General features: G+C 36.2%; 1 protein-coding gene across 1 annotated transcript; it reads right to left on the bottom strand.

The window, feature by feature from the left end:
- Positions 1-3,938: 3,938 nt before the first annotated feature.
- LOC125664093 (collagenase 3-like) lies at positions 3,939-14,958 on the bottom strand. The gene is made up of 11 exons (XM_048896635.2): positions 14,784-14,958; positions 14,579-14,664; positions 11,926-12,107; positions 11,235-11,316; positions 10,176-10,312; positions 8,666-8,923; positions 8,077-8,355; positions 7,594-7,767; positions 5,361-5,494; positions 4,833-4,981; positions 3,939-4,737 (listed from the first exon to the last, which is right to left on the bottom strand). Exons 1-11 carry the CDS (start codon positions 14,892-14,894, stop codon positions 4,638-4,640), a joined length of 1,692 nt encoding a protein of 563 aa, XP_048752592.2. The 5' UTR covers positions 14,895-14,958; the 3' UTR covers positions 3,939-4,637.
- Between the last annotated feature and the right edge of the window lie 9,413 nt (positions 14,959-24,371).

Raw genomic sequence — 24,371 nt, 5'->3', positions numbered from 1 at the left:
TCCATGTCAAATTTCTGCCGTTTAGCATCCCCCTTAAGAACTAGGTGAAAGGCCAGGGTGTAGTCCATGTTTTTCAATACGTTATATCATAGTCATTACATGTCACTGCGTAAGGGGTACCTGTAAAGTGCGAAACGAAACGAAATCTACCGAACGAAACGAAATCCACCGAAACGAAACCTACCGACACGAAATGGAACAGATTGTATAACCGAATAATTTTAATAATGATAATTAAAAATGGTATCTGATGCCCCTGTGAAAGTTACCACATGTAAAATTCGCCTCCCCTTTGATGTAGGCTTTCGGATTGACTGATGCAAAGTTTTAAAAGTTGGAAGGGGGGGGGGTGTTGAGTAAGCACAAAGTACATATCCGAAGTTGATTAAATCATCAATACCATGTGCAATTAGTTAGATCCAGAAATTTCAGAACGGAGGGTTACAATCTCACAGGTCGGAGGTCTGGGGAAGCATACTAAACGAGGGGTGGGGTCGCCGGCGTTGGATCTGCCTTTGGGCATAAATACATGTTTCAGTATTTTTTGCTCTAAAGACAAATCTATTTATACATGTGGATATTGTGTATTTGTATGTAGTATATTAAATGGTGGATTCTGAGTATGTCTTCCCGTTCTCTTTGTAATTTCTGCTTCCCTTGATCATAAGCCTTTTGATTTTACAAAATGCTGACCTCCTCCTGATATCATTGCATTAAATATTTTCTGTTTTCCATTGCCCGTTTTAGCAACACCCTAAATATATAGAGTTATCTTTTAGACTTACTGTATATCAATAGCAGTTTTGAATAATACATGCATATATATGTTGCCGAAGTTCATGATTTTTTCTTTTATTGAAAGTACTCGCACCTCAGCAGTTAGAGATTCAATAAGAAGTAAGTACTCGCACCTCAGCAGTTAGAGATTCAATAAGAAGAAAGTACTCGCACCTCAGCAGTTAGAGATTCAATAAGAAGTAAGTACTCGCACCTCAGCAGTTAGAGATTCAATAAGAAGAAAGTACTCGCACCTCAGCAGTTAGAGATTCAATAAAAAGAAAGTACTCGTACCTCAGCAGTTAGAGATTCAATAAGAAGAAAGTACTCGCACCTCAGCAGTTAGAGATTCAATAAGAAGTAAGTACTCGCACCTCAGGAGTTAGAGATTCAATAAGAAGTAAGTACTCGCACCTCAGCAGTTAGAGATTCAATAAGAAGTAAGTACTCACACCTCAGTAGTTGGAGAGAAAATAAGAGGTTAAACGTTTTCCTGCTTTCAACTTTCTCAGACACCAGCTTCTTCAAACAATGTTTGATGCTAATCGATGGACCGCTTAAAATGTATCAGTCAACCCGAAAGACCACTTCAACAGGGAAGAGAATTTGATTTATATGTGGTAACTTTCACAGGTACATGTACCTGAGATACCATTTTTTATTATCATGATTACACAGTTGGGTTCTACAATCTGTTTCGTTTCGGTAGGTTTTGTTTCATTTCGGCAGATTTCATTTTGTTTCGGTAGGTTTCGTTTCGGCAGATTTCGTTTCGTTTGGCATTTTACAGGTACCCTACGCATGTAGCTTTGGTGATGAAGGGATACATGGTTTAATTCATGATCATTTTAATTGTTCCTGTAAGTCCTAAAATCTTCTTTCTAAAAGTTTCCACTGCTAATAATTCCTATAGAATGCCCTAATTATTTTGTGCTGTGTAAAGATTAGGTATGTGTAAGTACTTTTACTGATGAAAGCCAAACTGCGATAGTTGCAAGGTTATGCGATATACCTGAGGAAACATTTTACTGTCTGGCAGTCAATATAGTATATACATGGAAATGAGACATATCCGGTAGGGGCCAGAAAATAGATGGAATAAGACTATAATTATTTCAAGGTCAGAGAATGTGCAAGACTTTTTTCTGTAATTTTTCACATGCATGTCATTCGAATATTGATTCACAGGTGCTTGTGGATAGGACTTCCGTGTATTTGTGAGCATTTTCGGGTGTATTTTTAACAGAATCTGTAACTTCAAAGTGTCTTTAATTCAAATGAATGCAAACATCTCGCATAGAAACCGTTTTTCATGTCATATATCAGATTTTTAGAAACGGTTTTTATGCGAGATTTTTGTATTCCATTAGAATATAAACACTTTGAAGTTACATATTCTATTGAAAATACACTCGAAATACTGAAGGAATTGAACATTCAAAAATAAATGTACAAGGAGGGGGCTACTGGATGCCCTGTCCACGTGTGCGAAGCTCTTGTATAATGATTTACTTTATTACATATTTTAATTGTTCCGAACGTCTGGTTGGCTGAGATCTAACAAACCAGTAATGACGTTATAATCCTCTCACATACCTTCAAGGTTAGAACGTTATATTCACCTGCTCTCGAGGTGAACATAACATTTTATATTACCCAAATCGAATCAAAAATAAATTTGGAATTCCTCAATTGATACGATTGGTTACTAATTTTGGTCGACCAATGGAAACCCGCGTCTCTAATCACTTTCGACTAGGTTTTGCACTCTAGTAGCTGTAAACAAAGATGGCCAACCAGGTATCGTTTCGTAAGTCTAGTACCCGTTTTCGACATTTTGAATATCATATATCTGTTCCTTCTTCAGAACGATAGAATACTTACATAGAAAAGTAAGGAAACTAAAACTACAACTAAACTACAAAAGTTGATAACAAACAAAACGTCTACGTATTAAAATTATCGAGTGCAATATGTGGCAATAGAAAATTTGTTCTCATCGAGTGTCAACACTAAACTGAACTAATCAGTCCTTGATCCTTATGTAAATATTCTATCGTCCTCCGAAAATTTGAGAATTCACTGTTGTTCGTGTTGTTGGTCATTTTTAGTGCATTTTACATCCTTTTTTTATTTGACCTCGTATCTACTATTAGATCCGACGCTTTGTATGTTGAGTGTTGTTGGATCTTAGTGCCCCCCCCCCCCCCTCTCTCTATCGGTCGATGCAATGTCTAAGTCGTTCTCTGGGCACGGTGAATATTGCACTTTTCTTAAAGGTAAATAACATGTCAATTTTAAATTGTGCACCTAAATCCTGGATTTTAGAATTTCCACAAGTTAACCCCCGGATGTTCAATATCTGAGCATAGCATAAAACATAGTTCTTACTACAAACTTCTGTTTTGATTTAAGCAGTTACTGTTACTCGTGTAGAGTCTGGTTCACAACTAGAGCTAGTGACTGTCTATGTCCTAGTGACTGTCTATGTGCTAGTGATATGCGGAAGACTGGCTATTCCTTCATAAGATCAACAGTGTCATTAAGGTCATTATAGTGATCAGGTAAACGGAGTAACCCGTAGTCAAAATTTGCATGTAAAGAACGGCCTAACATAGGTATAAAACACGCTAGACAGCTTTCGACCTACTAACAGGTTATATTCGTATATTGGGTCGTTAAACCAACCAGATAATTTGCGAAATGTTGACTTAAAACGATTAAGATGAAACCCTTGCAAAATCACCTTATTTGTCAATAGCCTGTCTCGATTTCAAACCTGACCATACGCGGAACATGCTTTTGCGTATCGTGTCTGCATATCGCAATTCTATGGTCGTTATAACGATATAGTTTGCCAATACAACCTATCATTGGGTCAAATGCTGTCTGACGTGTTTCATACCGATTGTTAGACCGTTCTTGGTACACTGATTTGGACTACGGATAACTCCGTTTACCTGATCAGGATATAGGGCTCACGGCGGGTGTGATCGGTCGACAGTGGATGCTTACTCATCCTAGGCACCTGATCCCACCTCTGGTATGTCCAGGAGTCCGTGTTTGCCCAACCATCTATTTTGTATTGCTTATAGAAGTTATGGGATTGATCACTGTTCTTTATCTTCACCTTTCATCATTTGAGAAACAAAAACACAATATGTAGGTTATAATGGAATGTGACTACATAATTAATAACACATGAAATGGTAATGAAATAATTAGAATAATTACGGAATAAACAAAACTTCTTTGCAATTTGACAGCAAACTTTTGCAAGAGTGTGTGGAAGAGATATAAATTCTTTCGCAAGATGTGCTGCAGAACTCAAGTAATCCTGTACGGTGCAAACAGCGAAGTAAGAAGTACTTGTTAAACACGATAAGCATTGTGTTCTTTGTTTACATTGGCATCCCACGTGTTTATAAAAACAACGAGAATTTCACAGAGAAATAGGTTTGGCATCCCACGTGTTTATAAAAACAACGAGAATTTCACAGAGAAATAGGTTTGCCAATTCGTATCATCAAATTATTCAATTCTTCATTGAGCAATGTCTAATGTCATTTGAAATATTTTACAGACAGGAAAAGGATACACTAACTAGCAAATACAATATGTTGAACTACTGCTGATTATAAACATACACTTTCCTGAAATACTCCAACGTGATAGACACCCAGCTTGCATATTAAGTGTGTCGACACAGAACAACAAAACAAGTCAATATTCAGACATCTTAAGAATATTGTAGCGTACTATAGTATAGAGGTACACACAGTGTACACGGAGATAATGTAGCATAACTGTAAACAGTTCACACGTGTTGTAATCCTGCAGAGAGGCTAACAGACGCCATTTTATTTGGGTGTGCTCCGTCCGCATCCAAGCCAGGGAGCGGCTTTGGGTTTAGGATAGCCAGTGTATTTCCTGCGGTATCGATCATCGAATTTGAAGTAACTAGAAATATAATTTTAAAAAATTAGTTTGAAAAGAAAGAACGACAGAAGAAGAAAAAGAAGTGTAATGTAAACTGCAGGTTATAAAACGCTTACTTTCTTCCTTTAAAAAAGTAGGTGTATCGATTCCACCTGACAGCGGCTTCTACGTTAATCGGTATCCCTCCCCAGAAGGACGAGATTGGCCGGGGGTAACCAGCAGGTGGCGCTGTGTATCTTTCATCCCAAATACTGTATTTATCTCCCTTCAAAGGGAAACATCAAAGAGTTAAATATTGACGACGAAAAATAAGTTGTTTTCTGTGAATGACAAAAGTGCATTTCATAAAGCAGAATATGACAGTCCCCACAATTATGTAGATTTAAGTTGTGTGTATGTTGTCTATTAATATCCTCTTCTGGAGTATTGACCGGGGGGATTGAACACGTCATAAATCATAATGAAAACCACCTGAATTATATACAAAACGTGTAATAATTCACGGACACATACACTGCAACAGAATCATTTAATGCAAATTTTGCTCAATTAAATTGTTGTGTGTGAAGATGATTGTACTTTATAGAGGAGAGACATGTCAAGGTGTAGATAAAATATGTGTCCTCACCAATCGTGTGACTCACCTTAAAAACATAGATTCTGCCATCATACCAAGTTAATGCGGCCTTCAAATTTCGGAAGAAGTTTGTTTTACCGACTATTCTCTTCGGGAATCCTCGGTCTAGTTGATACCCAGTATATTTGAATATCCTATTTCCTGAAATATTTACACAATGCTCTAAAAAACTACATGCATTTGGATTTTCCTATGTAAAGCAATTAATACCAATTATGACGAATTCACTTTTGACTACAAAATCCAAGAGAAGAAGGAAAATAATTTTCACATGGGATTTTCGACAAATCCTATGGAAAATTCAAAATTTTCATTTTCGAAGGATTTGTAATTTTCCTATTACAAATTTTATTTCCCTTGGAAAATAATGATGGAAGCTGATTTTTAACGATAGGATATTGAATTTTATGCAGGGATGTTTAAAACCATTTAACACAATAGTTAGTATAAGAAACATTGGATTTGACTGATTTATCTCAAGTTAAGCAGATAGTATCGATAACATGAGATTGGATACCATCTACCCTTCTGCGTTTAATAAACCAGAACTGATAAAAGAATTAGATATGTTACATAAGGAATCTGTTTGGTTCCACCTGACAAAACGGTAACAACAGCGTCTTTGTTTGCAAGGCTCATTATTATAACTGTACCCGTATTGTAAACGAACTTTGCATTGATTCCACATTTGGTAATCTTATTGATACCCTAACTGCCCATTTCAAAAGATGAAATTCTTCAAAAACCATGCTTCAGTTTTAAACACATTTAATATCCCAGTCAATGAGTCGGATGAATATGAGTAACCTACACTAGATTTCTAAACTACGTAAAAGCCATTACAAACAAACATGCATCGCTGGACCCAGTAAATATTCTATCAAACCCATATCCTTGCTCCTCACGAAAATATTAACATCTGTAAAGGAGAAACTTCAAACGTACTGTTCCACAACATACATGTATGCCAGAAAAGGTATAAATGAAATATGGGTTTTACAAAATTTGTAATAAATTTGAAATCACAAAACACTTTTTTAAATCAACATCAAAACGTATGAATTTTCAATACTTTACACGACCATTCCTCACGATAAATCAAGATAGGACTTTTGAACATCATAGACAGTTGCTTCGTCAACAGAAATGGTAAAGGAAATATTCATATCTAGCCATAATTCACAAATCTACTTTGTTAAACACCACTCTACTCTGAAGTTGATATCAAAAAGATGCTGGAGTTCCTCATTGACAATATCTTTGTAGTCTTTGGTGATCAGGTCTTCCAACAGTCTGTTAGAATTCCCATGGGGCACGAATTGTGTCCTTTTGTAAGCTGGCCTATTTTTATATTCTAGACTTTATTAAAGAACCTCTACATGAGAAGGAAAAAAATTCTATTAGAATATAGCGACGACGTTTTATCTATTAAAATAATCGTTTTCATTCATGTGTCAATTCGATATTTCCATGTGACCCCGACATAAAAGACATCACAGAGTCTTCCACATCTGTTTCGTACTTAGATATTTCATTGAACAAGATGATAACGGCGAACTAACAACTAAACTTCAGGACAAACGGGATGATTTCAGTTTCTCCATCGTCAACTCCCCATATTTATTTAGCAATATATTCCATTATCACCTGCATATAATGTTTATGTATCTCAATAGATTCGATACGCAACAGCTTGTTCTCCGTATGATCAGTTTTATAATCGATGCAGGATACTGACAAACAAGCTAATGTTATAGGGATTTCAACAGTCTGTAGTCGTTGTAACGAATTTGACTTCAGTTTGCCTTATCAAGATATAGGGCCCGCGGCGGAAGTGACTGGTCGACAGGGGATGCTTACTTCTCCTAGACACCTGCTCCTACCTCTGGTATACCCAGGGGGTCCGTGTATGCCCAACTCTTAATTTTGTATTCCTTATAAGAGTTTTGAGATGATTACTGTTCGTTACCTTCACCTTTTCATTGGACTGATGCCTCTCAAGTGCATACAACAGTTCGTTACTCAAGTTAACACAACATTTATTACCGATAGCATTAAGTTTGAATGAATCTGACAACAGTTATCAATAACATTGGATTTTACGGATTCCCCTCAAGGTAACACAACAGTTTAAAAAATGTATTATCAATTACATTGGATTGCACTAGCACGTAATGGTGACCAATAAGAAAACAATGTTGTTACATGTATATTAAGACCTGTCTAGACAACTGTTTTACCTTTGAAAATGTACACTCGGCCATACCGATCTTTGGCGGCAGCTCCAGCGTTCTTTGGTGCCTTTCTATACACCTTTCTAGTTCTCTTTGGATATCCTTTCTGAATTCCAATTCCATTCGAGTTAAATTTATATATTTTATCTCTTTTTGTTGCGTACAGTGACCCGTCATGAGCTAGAAAAAGACAATGCTGTATGGTCAATCAAGGAGGAAACTCTTAGAAATTGATTTTATTTTACTGAACAAGTCTGAAGAAAATCGTCTTATGTGAAAAATCTGTTTGTAAATACAGTGAAACCTGCCTAATCCGAAATGCAATGGGAGACGATTATTTGTCGGTACATAGTGTTTCAGAATAAACAGTGTAAAACAATGAAAATAGGAAATTGAAAATAAGGGTTGGATTTTCCGGTAAAACGGATTACACAGGTGTCGTATTAGTTTTTTTTTTACTGTATTTTTATATAACATGAAAATATTAACCATTAAAGATGGTATCGAACTTCATATTACAGACGTCCTGTGGTTGGGTAGGTTTGCGAGTTGTTGGTCTTGGTCGTCTTGTGGTGTAGGGTCGTCTGGTGGTGCGTGGACGCCGTGTCGTGTAATATGGACGCCGTGTCGTGTAGTATGGACGCCGTGTTGTGTAATAAGGACGCCGTGTCGTGTAGTATGGACGCCGTGTTGTGTAATAAGGACGCCGTGTCGTGTAGTACGGACGCCGTGTCGTGTAGGGACGTCTTGTTGTTCGTGAAGGTCCACCTGAGTAATTGGAAGAGTGCGTGCCGCACGTGCACAACAAAATATTAAGCGACTTATGTTTCAATTCGAATTTATCTTTATAAGACGCTGCATAGACACATCAAACAAAATACTGTATTATGATTACATAAATACAATGTATATTCAAAATTTAGAGACGATGAATTATTTCTATTTTGCTCTACGAGAAGTGAAAAATTGGCGCCCTTGCTTCAATGCAAAAGTAGCTAACATATTGATTCAGCTATATATTTTGTAAACACAGTCTTTAATTATATTGAATTAGAAACTATTTTCAACATGTAGTCACCGTATAAACTCTGTATCCCCTGAATATCGTCGTTGTGTAGTTTGTAGTTTTTGTCGTAACCCTGGTAATAAGGCGCCATCAGAGCCTCTGGTATGCTTGAGTGGCTGAGACCAAGAGCATGACCAAACTCGTGGGCAGCCACAATCTCCAGATTCGTGCCATCTGGGGTATTCATTGTCCACTGTTCGTCATCATCGAAGTGCGTGTCCCCCGATATCGCGGATTTCCCGGGGAAAAAAGCGTGCGCCAGAGTACCACCTGAAATATCGTACTGAAGGTGTAATCAAGAGTAACCGACTCATTTAACACTGAGATGGTGTGAGCAAGATACCACTTCAAATAACATTAGAAGGATGTCAGGGAACCACCTGATGTACCGTAAAGAAGGCGTGAGAAAGGGTACCATATTAAATAATACTAGGAGATTGTAATCAAAGGAACCACCTGGATCACCTTAAACAAGGCGTGAGAAAGGATACCATATTAAATAATACTAGGAGATAGTAATCAAAGGCACCACCTGGATCACCCTAAAGAAGGCGTGAGAAAGGGTACCATATTAAATAATACTAGGACATAATAATCAAAGGCACCACCTGGATCACCGTAAAGAAAGCATCAGAAAGGGTACCATCTGAAATACAGTGCAGAAAGTGGGAGCAATAGTACGACCTTAGATACCGTAACGAAATAGTGAAGACGGGTTCCACCTCAAATTCCGCAAAAAAGCGTGCTGCCTCAAATACCACAAAGAAAGCGTGCTGCCTCAAATACCGCAAAGATAGCGTGCTGCCTCAAATTCCGCAAAGAAAGCGTGCTGCCTCAAATACCGTAAAGAATGTGGTAGCTAGAATACACCTGAAATATCGTGAAGATGGCGTGAGAAAGACTACCACCAAACATATCGTTAAGAAAGCTTGAGGTAAAGTACCATCTGAAATACTGATAAGACTATTACAATGCACTACGTAAAAATACAACTACATGTACTAGTCTTTCAATATTAGGGACGATTTTGTTGTTAGTATAGTGTTAAAAAGATACCCAGTAATAAAAATGCCACATTCAGGACTAGGATTCACATAATGGTTAATACTTGCACTAATAATGTTACCGAATAACGCAAAAGATATTAGCAATTAATACATCTATTTCTCCTTTTCTATATAATGTATCTTAACTGTGTCTGCAAAATGGTGTGAACACTTACGTCATGAATGAGTTTTACATATGTGGAACAAACTAACCAATCATTCCATTGACAAGTGTTAAAAGGTCATCAGTTCACACAAAGGGTGACAATAGCCAAGATCGTTTTAAATGAAAATTTATGTTTCTATTGACACAATTAATAGTGCCTTGCTATCAGAGAAATATTGACCAAGAAAGCGTCGAATGTGTACTAGAATACATGTACTAGGCTGTTAATTCTCTGTCGTCTTGAAACCTATTTTTTATTTTCCAGAAAGTTTGATATTTTTCATCATCAAGAAACAATGAGGTGACATACTTCTGCCATCGAATGGACTGCCGTCTCTGTGGTCGTATCGCTTGAAGTCTATCATTATGTCAGCGTCTCCTCGAACCTCCCGGAAACTCAGCTGAGATACTGCACTCCATTTGCTAAAAGCATTGATAAAGGCTCGCCTGCCAAGAGATTGTAAAGACTATTTCTAACAAAGTCTCGTCTGAGATGAGATTTGAGGAATAAATCCATTTTTGAAAATACATGAGGGTATGAACTGTGACGCTTCACGCCAGCCTACTTCATGACGCGCTTTAGCGCCTCATAAAAAGTATTAGTTTTTATATTTATATTCAACTTTTATTACTGTTGGATTTCCCAGGCGTTAAATATTTATCAACATTCATACGCGCATTGTTCACAATTATGGCGCATTATTAAGGATATTAATATCATCATAATTTATAAAGGTATCAAAGGCAACACCATTGATATATTTACATTTCAAAAGTTTTGCATTCGATATTTTCATCAATTGTAACTATTTCATCACGAATAATTCCATTCGATATTTTCATCAATTGTAACTATTTCATCACGAATAATTCCATTCGATATTTTCATCAATTGTAACTATTTCATCACGAATAATTCCATTCGATATTTTCATCAATTGTAACTATTTCATCACGAATAATTCCATTCGATATTTTCATCAATTGTAACTATTTCATCACGAATAATTCCAACAGAAATGAAAGTAAAATATAAAAATATTAAAAATTAAAAATAAACTTCATTTTTGAAAATACACGAAGGTATGAACGGGAACACTTTATGCAGACACACTATTCACGAAAAGCTAACATGCTTCATAAAGTGTGCTGGCGTGAGGCGTCAAAGTCCATGTCCTAAAATGAAATTTAATTTTTAAACATACAATGACTAATTCTCATGAAAGCTCGCCTGACACGATCCTATGTTGACCGGCCACATCCGCTATGAGCCCTATATTTTGATCAGATAAACGGAGTAATCCGTAGTCAAAATCAGTACGTACAGAACGGTCTAACAATAACGATATCTTTATCAAAGAATACATACCTTTGTTGGGACTGAGCCAGCGGATTCGTCTGGGTGTACCCTACTATTTTCCATGTAACCTCATTCTTCGGCCATTTTAACCCTATACAACACACAATTTGAATGTGAATGGGGCTTGTTTGGTTTCAACATACAAATTGGTAAATGATCAAAGAATATGCTCATATTTAAGTGGTTATGAAAAAGAGTCTCTTGAAGTATATGAGCTATTATTTAAAATGACTTGTCAAGATCATTAACGCCATAGAGTAGGTCAACCTCCCTCTTAATTGTTGGAATGCAAAACATTTGAGGTCATGATCTTGTAACTGAGCTCGGAAAAAAAGTGTTTCGCTCAAAGATTTTTGTGACATATAATTTGAAGTGAATATCTTTGTGAACATTTTGATAAAACCACTGCGCTGAAAATCGCTCAACAAAATATTAATTTCAGTGGTTTCTAGGCTATCAATGTAGAGAGAAGATCTATTAGTCTACGTTTCAGGATCACAGACTGAGATACACGTATGATCCTTCTGATTCTAAATCTGGGTCTGAAATTATTTTGCACTCTTAATTTTTCCTCTCAAGATCCTACCTCATGTTTCATATTCTTCTGTCCTCTCTAGATTCTACCTAGTGTTTCATATTCTTCTGTCCTCTCTAGAATCTACCTAACATTTCATATTCTTCTGTTCTGTTTAAATTTTACCTAATGTTTTATATTCTTCTGGCTTCAACTGCAGTTTTGAACTCTTGTCTCTCTTTTTGTCACCCTTTCTATTTTTGTCACGAAAGATGTCTTTGTTTCCACATCGAGGTGCCTGCATTTTCTTTACTGTTTTTCGGTCAAGAATTCCCGTCACAGGTAGACCGACCATTTCTTGAAAATTCCTGAAAATTTACTACGTTCTAATCTTAAAACAGCAAGCTTTCAATCCAGAAATGCGATATCGAGTTTTATTTTCAAAGTCGCGGAGTTGTAATATAATCTGCCATCAGTACAACGAGTTTTATGCAATTGATGAAAATGTTGATTACGAAAAATGAGTTTCATTTGGAAGGTGCGTTTTCAACACTGTCAGTGTTAAATTGATAAATGATCTTAGTGTTTGAAAATTAATGTAGGAAAACAGCGGAGTAAGCCGTAACAAGGTTTGGTTTTATGACATTTTGATGCTTCCAAAACCCATTAATCTTAACAATGAAATTGCCTCTAAATAAGTTACATTGCAAGTTGTACTGCGGCATTGGGAGACATTCCATATTTAAGATAGGATATCAAAATACAAGTACTGACTTTTGTAGAGGTTAATATATGGAAATATAAATCCAAGAAACACGATATTGACCGAGACTATACCCTATTGATAATTCTGTAAATATATAAGTCGGTAATGACTTCATGTGTGGCAATATTTACATTTTCAAATTTCCTAGATACGATTTCCTAAATACTGTAACAATCTAAATATTCGTATCTGCGTGATTATTGCCAAATGATAATTACATTACCCATAAAATGGCCTATAAGGGTGACGTCACAGTGAAATGGGAACTAATAGATTATTCCAAAGTAGCTTTGACGATTTCATGGTAGCACGCGTGACTCATATTACACTTCCTGTTCACATGATTCCCTGGAAGCCGCCAATGAAATTACAGCAATTTACCCAGTCCATGTACAATATTTACTAATATGAAAGTAAGGCAGTTCGCCAAACGCTTGGCATTTAGAAGTGAGAATCACGGGTCTTTCGGTAGACTTGCTCAAGTCTCTATGTTGTTTTTATTACTTTATCATTTTCTCCAAATTTCATTGTGTTTCAGAAGCCTAAATATCTGATCTCTACCATAATTATATATTACCAAACATACTTGGCATTATTAAAAAGTATTAAAGAGAGCAATGATTATCAAACATAGAGACTTGAGCAAATCTAGTCTTTCGGATATTACCTTAAAAACGGAGCAAGCGTTCGCACGATAAAGAACCCTCACTACTACGACCCTAAGCACTTGGTCAAAATGTGGTACTTCACCTACAGCTGGTGACGTCTCAATGAGTGAAAAATTCTCGACGGGGCGTATAACAAACATACAATCAATAATGCACCAAGGGAAGGACAATATCAACGAATATAAATCTTGAGAGAAATCTGGGAGTTTGTTTTATATTGAATTTAAATATAAAGAGCACTATGATATATAGGTTATTGCATCAGCGATGGCAAGCTCTTGTAATGCACAACAACGAACTAATTCTCGATGTACATGTACGTATAACCTTTCCTCTTATAGTCCACAGATTTTGGGAGTAAAACTCAAACCAGTATTCGCACCTCTACTTGGCTTATCATCTATAACGGAAATTAATTTCTTTTGCTCTTGATGTTATGCGAATATGTACTGAGTTGAAGATATTTAAGAATCTGTTACATTCTATAGCACGAAGCAGTTTATTTTCATATAATTATTTCATAATACGTCAACCATAACGCTTCCCCTTTGTAGCCCTTGAACAGATTCTGAAGCTACATCAGTGGAACGGGGAACGAACACTGAACGGTTCTATAATTAATGCTTGTCATCGGGGAACGCGGAACGGTTCGATAATTAATGCTTTTTCAATGGAAAACACAGAACGGTTCGGGAACTATTGATTAGGGAACGTATAATCAACGGTGTATATATGCACACGATAATTGTGTAAAAAGGTAAAGATAATGAAGTTATCAATCTCATAATTATAAGGAATACCAAATTAAGAGTTGGACAAACACGGACCACTGGATGTACCAGAGTTGGATCAGGTGCCAAGGAGGAGTAAAAATCTCCTGTCGATCGGTCACATCCGCCGTGAGCCCTATATCTTGATCATATAAATGTGTCAAGAACGGTCTAACAATCGGTATGAAACACGTCAGACAGCATTTGACCCAAAGATAGGTTGTATTGACTAACTAGATCGTAATAACGACCATAGAATTTGTTAAATGCTGACTTTAAATGAGATTCTTGAAACCCCTGTAACATCAACTTGTTTGCCATTAGCCTGTCTCGATTTAAAAACATTATGATCATACACAGAACAAGCTCTTGCGTATCGAATCAGTTGCGAGGCATAAACACCATTAAACGGCAACGTCTGGTCTTAAATGAGAATGGGCGGGTCGCTCTTGCCTGGAGACGGAACGGTGTGAGCAGACAGATTTGGGTTGGGAACGACACGATTCTAGGCGAGAATGGAACGATTCAATAGGTGTAGTAGTACATGTACACTTCAAGTACTGTAATAATAAAGTTTTGTAAAATGTGTACTAATAAAATTATCCACTCACTAGGAAGAACTACACATTGTTTACCTAATGGCTCTCTCTCGGTCAGCGGGGCCGTGCTGTTGACCCGTTCCCGTTTTCTCCTCAAGATACCCAAACTTTTCAAAGAATGCCTTAAAAATAAAGCTAAATGTTTGCAATTGCTTTCTCACTATGAATAAATCTTGGAATTATCTTAGTGAAACATCTAAAGTTATATTGATACACAGTTTACAAAATCTTTATAACTTACATCAGGACTAAATCCTTGTCTTTTTGAACGATGTAGAAATTCCTCTTCAGCTAAAATGGCATATGGACCGAAAATAAACATTAGGATACAGAGGGACTTAGACAAGTCCATCTTAACTATACTATATACACCCTTAAACTAGTACTAAAACCAATGTTTCAATCAAAAGATGCAAATACTGGGTCAAGGGGCCCGGAAACGCTTATGTTAAAAGAGGCGTTTCCGAGATTCCTCTTCACGACTCTGTTTGTCTTAAGTCAAGTGGTACAAGACCTCGGCAAGCTTTTATCATACAAAATTATTTTAAGGGGAAAATTACATTCCAAGTTCGTGTGACAGTGTACATTTCTACAGAGAAGTTTTAAATACCGGAGAGTTTGTGGACCTGAATCTCGGCGGTGATGTAGAATTTGTCCTCCCTAACCTGGAGTCTATTTATGCTTCAGATCATTACCTGTTTCGTCTTCTTACCAAGATCTGTCAAAATAATGCGGCTTTTTCTCCATCTTAAGTATGTGAGAGGGTATTGTGGTTGCCCACTTCGACACGTGGGTACTTCGTTTTCCTCCCACATCAATGACCCCTTCGCGCTATTATCCGAGCTGACTAGCATATATTCATCGCCGTAAAAAAATGAAGTTTAAACTTGAAAATATTAGCTAAAGCATTTCTTTTATTACACTACGTACAAGAACATCGAACTTATTCTGTGATGAAATGTCATGGATGTACGGGGGATATCGTTTTACCCCACTATCTGTCAATGTTGAGTAGATGTCAGAACTTTTCTAAACAAGGTCTTGTAAATCGAATTTCATGAGAACTAAGTTAAACAAACGTTTAATTAACCTAAATATACTAAGTTTTTTTTTTTTTTTTTTTTTTTTTACATAAGACTCAAGAACAAATCCATATCAGGAAAACAATTATGGGTGGCGTAAAAAATTAAATATGCATTTCCCACCATTCAGTTGTCTGATATTTCCCATCATTCAGTTTTCTAATGAATTCTTCTTTTTTTTCCAATTTATTGGATCTCATCACCATTATACAATGATATACAGAGATATAACACACAAACAGCTGTTACTTATATAATAGTAAATAATACATGCGTGCAATAGAGTATTTATCAAGTAAAAAACTAATCGTGTTATCATTAATGTAAAGTATGGGTATTCTAGGTAGGGGAGCACGTTTTATTTATTTTCTTAATGAAAATATAGAGTTTAAACCCCCCCCCCCCCAAAAAAAAACCACCCAGTATTTATTGTTAGACATGCTTTTCTTAAAAGTAAAGACATTTTTAATAGTCATTTGTATAGATGATAAGAATTTCATTCTTTGTTCTTGTATTGAATTACAGTTGAGAACATAATGAAATTAATCTCCAATCTCTTTTGTAAATTACAGTAGAGACATCTTCTGTCCTCTCTTGGTATGTTAGTCCAACGTCCACTTTCATTTGGTAGATTGTGATCTACAAAATGTAACCGAAAATGTAATCGCAACATGTTTTGATAATAAATGTGAAGATAATTTTCAATTCTTTATAAATTCTGTAGTTTAATGCTTTCAGTGAAATTTGAAGCGTAGAGTGCTAATTTTGTTTGAAATGATCAATTAATGTTAGTTTGACTTTAACCTTGAACTACCTTGCATTACATGGGATTTGATAAAACCAAATGTTAGAAAGTTCACAAGAGTATGCAATATGTGCGCATCGTTTTCATTTTCTATTTCCGCCGTGTCATGTAAGATTCATTTTGTCTACGCGTTCGTGATTGATTCCGTGATATTGTATAACCATCGAGTCTTGTCTGAAACAAAGTTTCTCTTTACACTTTTAGAAATGCACCAAAGGCTGCGTATCCTTCGGAAACACGACATAGGACAAACAATGGTAAAATGAAACACATATTTCAACAAGAGAGAATATGTTTCATTCAAACTTTCGATCAAGAGACGTGTGTCACAATACGGGAATAAAATAAATGAGTCGACATTTCCTTTCGCATCAATCAGATCAGTTTCTTCATGACTCTGGCAATTTGCCGACGATACCAATTTGTTTTCCCCGGAATAGGTGCAACGTCTCAAACCTTCTGTACTTTTATGAGCGCCTCTGAAAAAAGTCTGTCTAAAGCCAAAACAGGTGCTTTTGAACAATTTCATAATGTTGGAGCTTAAAGGAATAGCTTTCATTTTCCTTGTACGGTGAATGCACACACAATAAGCATGTGTACTTTCTAACCAAATTATTTTTGACGAAAGGCTATACATAGTATCAGGCTAATTTGTAAATTATCAAAATGTAGTTCTTGTGGGAAAAACCATGTGTATAATAGTGTTTACCACCATTTTCTCGCACTTTACTGCAATTTGACATTTAATTGAAGAATTGTATCATCAACGTTTGCATTTTACCAATTTTTCATTTCGTAAACAAATTCAGTATTTTACAAACGAAGCGTTTTTGAATGGTGTATATGGAAGGTGAAGATAACGAACAGTGATCAATCGCATAACTCCTATAAGCAAATTGAATACAAAATAGAGAGATAGACAAACACGGACCCATGGATATATCGGAGGTGAGATCAGGTGTCTAGGAGGAGTAAGCATCCCCTGTCTACCGTTCACACCCGCCGTAAGCCCTATATCTTGATCAGGTAAACGGAGTTATCCGTAGTCAAAATCACGGCCTTACAATTGGTATGAAACACGTCAGACAGCATTTGACCCTCTGATTGGTTGTATTGGGAAATTAGATCGTTATAACGACCATACAATTTGCGAAATGCTGACTTTGAACGAGACTGTTGAAATCCCTGCAACACCAACTTGTTTGTCAGAAGCCTGCCTGTAAAGAATACAAAATCAAGAGAAGAGCACAAACAGACTAGATGGGATCAGGTGTCTATTTAAGGCCAAAAATATGTTGGTTTCCACTTTCACCTCAACAGTTTTAAGGATAAATAGGTAGGTTTTTTAAAATGTTGAATTATTTTTTCACGTATTTAATATGATTATCTAGTAATCAAATAAAAGTTATATTATAAATCAAAATATTTTTCCTCTGTACTGTAAACAAAATTTTGGAATCAGTCTACTAGAGTATAATAAATAACTTAGTAAGTCTATAAATGTGCTATTTTTAGGAACGGAGTCTATAGATTATATTTCCTTGTTGTAGTGACGACATTCGCAGATTATAATAGACAGCACCAAACTTCGGCTGAGATTCTTCTGCCGCCGAACCTTCGTGTCTAGAAATTCACAGTCAACTTCACCGGATGCTAGCAATTACTGTACACCTTGTCGTTTCAAATAAGATATATTATACTGACTTTCCATCACTTTTAGTCACGCATTGCTTATCATTTAGTTATGTAAATCCACAAATAAAGGCAATAACCTGTTTTTCCATTCAAAAGATAGAGTCCATGACGTATATTGTCAGATATAGCATTCGACTCAGGGATAGCTTATTTGCAAATTTAAACGAGATCATTGAAGCCCCTGTAACATCAACTTATCTGTCAGTAGTTTGTTTAGATCTAAAATTGATCACATGCAGAACATGTTCTCGTGTCTTTATAAGTAATCTCCTTCACAAAATCGCTGCATTTTTGTACTTTTTCATCAACATTAAACCATCCGGACAAAGTGATACGCGATCACAGCGTTATGAGTAACTTTAAATCTTATCAAATATCAGAAATTTGTGTAGATATCACTCATCAAAACAAATTAAACTTTGCCGTAAAAATTTGAAAGCCATTATAGGGGGCAATATCATATGATATCTCTCTCTTCCAGATCGCTATCTGAAACTACAATAGTTTAAATCTTGGAGACATGATCCCACCTCTGGTATGTCCAGGAGTCCGTGTTTGCCAGCTCTCTATTTTGTATAGGAGTTATGAGATTGATCGCTGTTCGTTATCTTCACCTTTCATGCTACTCTGAGTTTCTTATAACTGATGGAATGTTAAAAATCTGACTTTCCATTAAAAGAATATGTCAAGTTTGTCCTGAAATATCTCATCAAAAATGTGTAGCCAATTATATAGCGTGTAGACGACTTATTTAACTTGTACACTGACTGCAAGTCTAATGGTGTTCACATAGATGATTTCATTTTTTGAAAATGCTGTAGACGTATTTTTACTCCGTAGGATTAATCTACGGTATATATGCGAGTATTAATTTACGAGAATATTTGTCCCAGCGTACTTATTGATTGTATATTGTTTAACGCCACTTTCGAGAATGTTTCACTCAAATGGAGACGTCACTATTGCCGGCGAAGGGCTGCAAAATTTAGGCCTATGCTCGGCGCTGTGACACAGAACTTTGGTTTTTGCGATCTCATCCCGAAGGACCGCCCCATTTAGTCGCCTCTTTCGGCAAGCAAGGGGTACTGAAGACCTACTTTAACCCATATCCCCACAGGAATCTCAGCGTACTTGGAGTACATGAAAGGTGAATATAACATTCATTAATCAATCTCATAACTCCTATAAGCAATATCAAATAGAGAGTTTGGCAAACACTGCACGGAGTTGGCAAACCAGAGGTGGGATCAGGTGCCTAGGAGTAAGCATCCCCCGTCGACCGTTCACACCTGCCGTGAGCCCTATATCTTGATCAGGTAAACGGAGTTATCCGTAGTCAAAATCAATGTGCCATGAACGGCCTAACAATCGGTATGAAAGATCGTTATAATGACCATATAATTTGTGAAATGCTGACTGATTCACGATATTTCCCAAAATTTTGTTTTTCACTTTCAATGATCAAAATCTATTGTCTAATGTGTTTTAAAAGATATCACATACAAATTAAGGTTTAACATCATCACAGAAACTTATTTTAGAGAGTTTATTATTTGTTTTGTAAACAAAGATTGCGGTATGTTATTGTTAACGAACTTTTCAAAAGAAATGGATATCGATCTGAGGTTATTATACATGTATCTCTCACATTTCTTTAGGTAAAAGTTAAAATTTGTGACTATGCAAAATTAAGTTGTATTATATTACAAAATTAACATTTCACTGGTTTGTTTGTATATATGAAAAGACTTGAGTCTTTGTTTACATAACACAGATTTAAGGCTACAATGTTGCTTTTATTCTTGCGTTCAGAAGTTCAAAATTTTGGCTGTCAACATTAAATCAGTTAAATTTTTAATGTTTAACATAAAAAATGAAAAATATTTCTTTTCAAAAATCGTGAACCAGTCCCTTTAAACGAGACTGTTGAAATCCCTGCACCACCAACTTGTTTGTTAAAAGCCTGCTGTAAAGAATACAAATCAAGAAAAGGAAAAAGGAACTAGGTGGGATCAGGTGCACTTCCACCTCAAAATTTTTAAGGATAGGTGGGTATTTGTTTTTTAAGGTAGAATTAATTTTTCACGTATCTAATATTCTCCATATGCTTGAAATACAGTGAATATCTAGTAATTAAACAAAACGTGACATTATAAAAAGCGCCGAGCATAGACCTAAATTTTGCAGCCCTTCACCGCCAATGGTGACGTCTCCATATGAGTGAAAAATTTAAACAAGATACAATCAACCAACCCATCATATCTATAGTAATGTTCTTGATTATGGCGTCATGATTGGCGCTGATTATATTGTACAGATATATTTAATTTCTAGTGACAGGGAGTATTAAAATATTATCATGACGTCATAGTCCAGTGTACAATGTAGGGTCAGTAAAACACGTGGAAGGTTTGATTAATTGTATAATGTTTAACGTCGCTCTCGAGAATTTTTCACTCATATGATGATATGCCATGATCTGGAGACGTCATCAGTGATTTGCTGCAAAATTTAGGCCTACATGCATCTTTATCGTGCCACAGATGTTGTGGCACGGAGCCTCGTTTTTTGCGGTCTCATCCGAAGGACCGCCCCATAAGGGTTATATTGGCAACAATATATTTATTAATTGGTTGTTTCTTTGTTTTACGTTCGGTCAAGAATTTTTCATTCATTTAGACCTATGCTTAGCGCTTACGGCCGTAGCAGTGAGGGTTATTTAACGTGTCAACGTTTGACACGATGCGGAACGCTCTAACACTGAGCTACAGCAATAGGTCTATTTGTGAAAGGCCTAATCTCGTTATATACAGTATTGGTTTTAACCAATGAAATTTCATGATTTTATCAGAGGCAGGATAATGTGTAATATAGGAATTGTAGTTGATTGTAGCGTGTAAATTATACTGTATTTTCAAAATGCCACACTTTAAATAAGCTATGCTTGGGCATTTGTCCTCTTAGGACATGTCTAATTTCTGAAATGTTTTAAGGGGAAATGAAGGTCAAGGTCACAATTTCTAATTTCATTTCATTAAATACTTTTCAGGTAACATTAGCAATGTGTACATACAAATTTCATGCTATCCCTTATTACCAAACTGTACATACAAAATCCATACTTACGCTGGGCCTCCGTGGCTCAGTGGTTAGAGCATCGCGCTCATCATCACACGGCCTCACACTTCTGTCGGCGCGGGTTCGAATCCCGCTCGCGCCGGTAAGTGAGAAAGTTTCCCAGTTTACTTTCGGAAGGTCGATGGTTTCTTCCCAGTTACATTGTAACTGGGTTCTCTCTTCCACCAACAAAAACTGGACGCCACCAGATAACTGAAAATTTGTTGTGTGGCGGAAAACATCAATAAATTATTACCACGGTGTACATACAAATTTCGTACTTCCCCGTATTACCAATGTGTACAAACAAATTTCATGCTATCCTTACCAATGTGTAGGCTTCATACAAACAAATTGCATACTTCCCATTTCATTCTTAATGTTATCATAATGTCCTTTACTAGGCCGTTGTACTTTGGTACATTGTACATACTATAGTAATTCAGGAAAATATGAGTCAAGGATTTTGCTGACTGAATTTTGTCAAGGTAGCACACAAAGTACAAACCCTGAAGCGTACTACTACACCACTTGCACGGAACGGTACAAAACGAATCTTGCACGGAACGGTACGAAATGATTCTCGCATGAAAAGGTGAACAGTTTGCACGGAACACTGGTATTAAACTGATGGTAGTAACGATCGTTACTATCATCCCAAGATGGCGGAAGGAAATTCCGGAAAGACCACGTTTACATATTATTAGGGCTTTCCACCTTTCTGTGGAAAGTCCTATTGTTATTGTTCTGTTTATTATTTTTCTGCCGTCAAAAAAAATGTTCGTCTTAAGACTTATCGAAAAACTTTATAGTCCATCATATAGTACTTCTTGAGAAACGAATACAGTTCACCCAACGTAATTGAACTTTGACCCCTTACGGAGTTATTGGGCCTTTCACAGAAATCATTGTTATCGCTTCTACTTTTTAACCGTAAATGATAGGAAGATGAAACCTTTTCTAAAGCATAGAGGGTAATTAGTAGAAGCGAAGAATTTCAAAAAAAGGGATTCGGTGTCCCCTATAGGGAGTTAATGCCTCTTTATGTTTTGCGATTTATTCGTAAAACATGTCGAACTTCAGAACGGTTTGTCGTAGAGACAAGGGACCAACTGGAATAGGATACTTGACCTTTGACCTTGAAAATGAGGTCAAGGTCATCAGAAAAGAGGAAAAAAAGCACTTTTTATACTCTCTTTCCTGCTTAAGATAGGGTAGAAATTATATATGGGTAAGTATTGACTTCTTGATTGGTTTTGATAGTATGCATTATAACTTTGAACTTTGACCCTTCTGTGAATTTCGGAGACTCGCGTTGAAAACCTTGTTATCGCTACTCCTACTTAACGGAAAGTCGTAGAGACATGAAACCTTCGCTAATGAATTCAGAGTAAAACCCTCTTGTAAAGAAAAAATAATCAATGGGATACGAAACCCCTTAAGCATAGTTATTGCCCCTGAAAGTTTCCAATATCATTATCTAAGCCTATAACTTTTATATTAATATAGATAGAGACATGGGACCACTTGCATTGAGACCGATGACCTTTGACCTTCAAAATGAGGTCAAGGTCATCGTGAAAACTATTATTTTTATTTGCAAGGTTGTTTTGAGTTTCTAACATCATCTTAAATATTCTTAAATATCTCTTTTTAAATCATCGTAGGTGGAAAGCCCTCTAATTGTTCGCGAACAATTAGGATTACTAGTATCTATTTGTATTGTTTATTTGCGAATGATATGTAGGTAAGAAATATCATACACTAGCAACAATTACGATCAGGTGTTATTTTATCTTTTATACGGCTCATATGAACAGAAAATTCGTCGTTGAAAAAACAGCGAGGATGATAGTAACGGAAATGAATGATGATAGTAACGTAAGAACTTTGTTCTAATTAGTTTCCTTCTCTTCGGCCCCCATGGATATCTTGAACTAGTTTCATTTCCAGGCTTGCATAAGACAGTCACGATTTCTAACAACTATTTTCGGATTTAATACTGGTGACTTTGATTCTACAATCCCAGAAGAAAAAAAATGATGAAAATTTAATTGTAACATAATATTTTACCGTACCAAGAAAAAATATTATTTGACATTAAAGGAATAAAATATCTAAGAATGATCAATGATGGTTACAAAAGGAAATTGTTTGATTAAAGTCAATGATATCGCAGGCACTTTAGATTTAAATGTCTACAATATGAATATGATATCGGCTCTATGCGTATTTCTAGACGGAGGTTACTCGAACGACCCCCCCCCCCCCCCCCCCCCCTCTCACTGCCGGTGATACGTGATAGCGAATACGATGCGATTGTTATCGATGCGATACACTATATAAATCTTATATCAATGAAAGCATGGGGTTAGTTTGCAAATTGCTAGCTATGCAGAAATTACCCCATGCTTGCAATATTTTCATGCCTCCCATCCCCACCCCAACCCATAACAAAGATACATTTATTTTTTGCTATTTATTTATAAAGTTGCTGTAAAAGTTGAAATTACAGGTCGTTTGTATGTCAAATACACCTTCAATATCTTGTGTGCTGAGAATTGCTATACAATGAATTAATATTTTTAGATTTATTACTCGCAAAGCAATGATATATATGTAATAGTTACCCAATATGATATCGTTGGTTATGTGCGGATACCCGATGGGTGTGGTCATAATGACACGAGGGAGCGTAGCTCCCGAGTGTCATTATGGTGGTACCACGCCCATCGGGTATCTGCACATAATCAACAATATTATATGGGGTAAGTGACTTGTACCATAGTTTACTATTATTCATTATATTTTATTATAGCTTTCGGAAGCGCGGTCGCCTTTTTACAATATGATGCCAATTCTTATATCTTTACATTACACTTTGTACACCATATATTTCTGTTGGTTTTGATATTTTTATTTAACATTTACGCATTCTCCGACTTTTAGTACTGGTCAGTATTGGCTTTAAAGAATTGAAATTGAAAAATTCAAATAAAATTCTAAGAACCCATATTCGTGCATTTTTCTGTTTAAAAATTTAGCAATATATTCAACTGATGATGGTGGTTACTCTTTTGAAAATCCTATTTGATATCCTTCATTCTAATACATATTTTGACTAAATTGG

The sequence above is a fragment of the Ostrea edulis genome, chromosome 1 (genome assembly GCF_947568905.1).
Source record: "Ostrea edulis chromosome 1, xbOstEdul1.1, whole genome shotgun sequence".
In the NCBI taxonomy this organism is placed as follows: Eukaryota; Metazoa; Mollusca; class Bivalvia; order Ostreida; family Ostreidae; genus Ostrea; species Ostrea edulis.
Note: the sequence above shows the minus strand (reverse complement) of the source record. Positions and strands in the feature narration are given on the sequence as shown.

Coding starts and splice junctions, on each gene's coding strand:
- LOC125664093 (XM_048896635.2), bottom strand. CDS start 14,894: ATGGACTTGTCTAAGTCCCTCTGTATCCTAATGTTTATTTTCGGTCCA. Junction 14,665..14,783: donor GACAAGGATTTAGTCCTGAT/GTAAGTTATAAA, acceptor TTTATTTTTAAG/GCATTCTTTGAAAAGTTTGG. Junction 11,317..11,925: donor AGAAGAATATAAAACATTAG/GTAAAATTTAAA, acceptor TGTGTTGTATAG/GGTTAAAATGGCCGAAGAAT.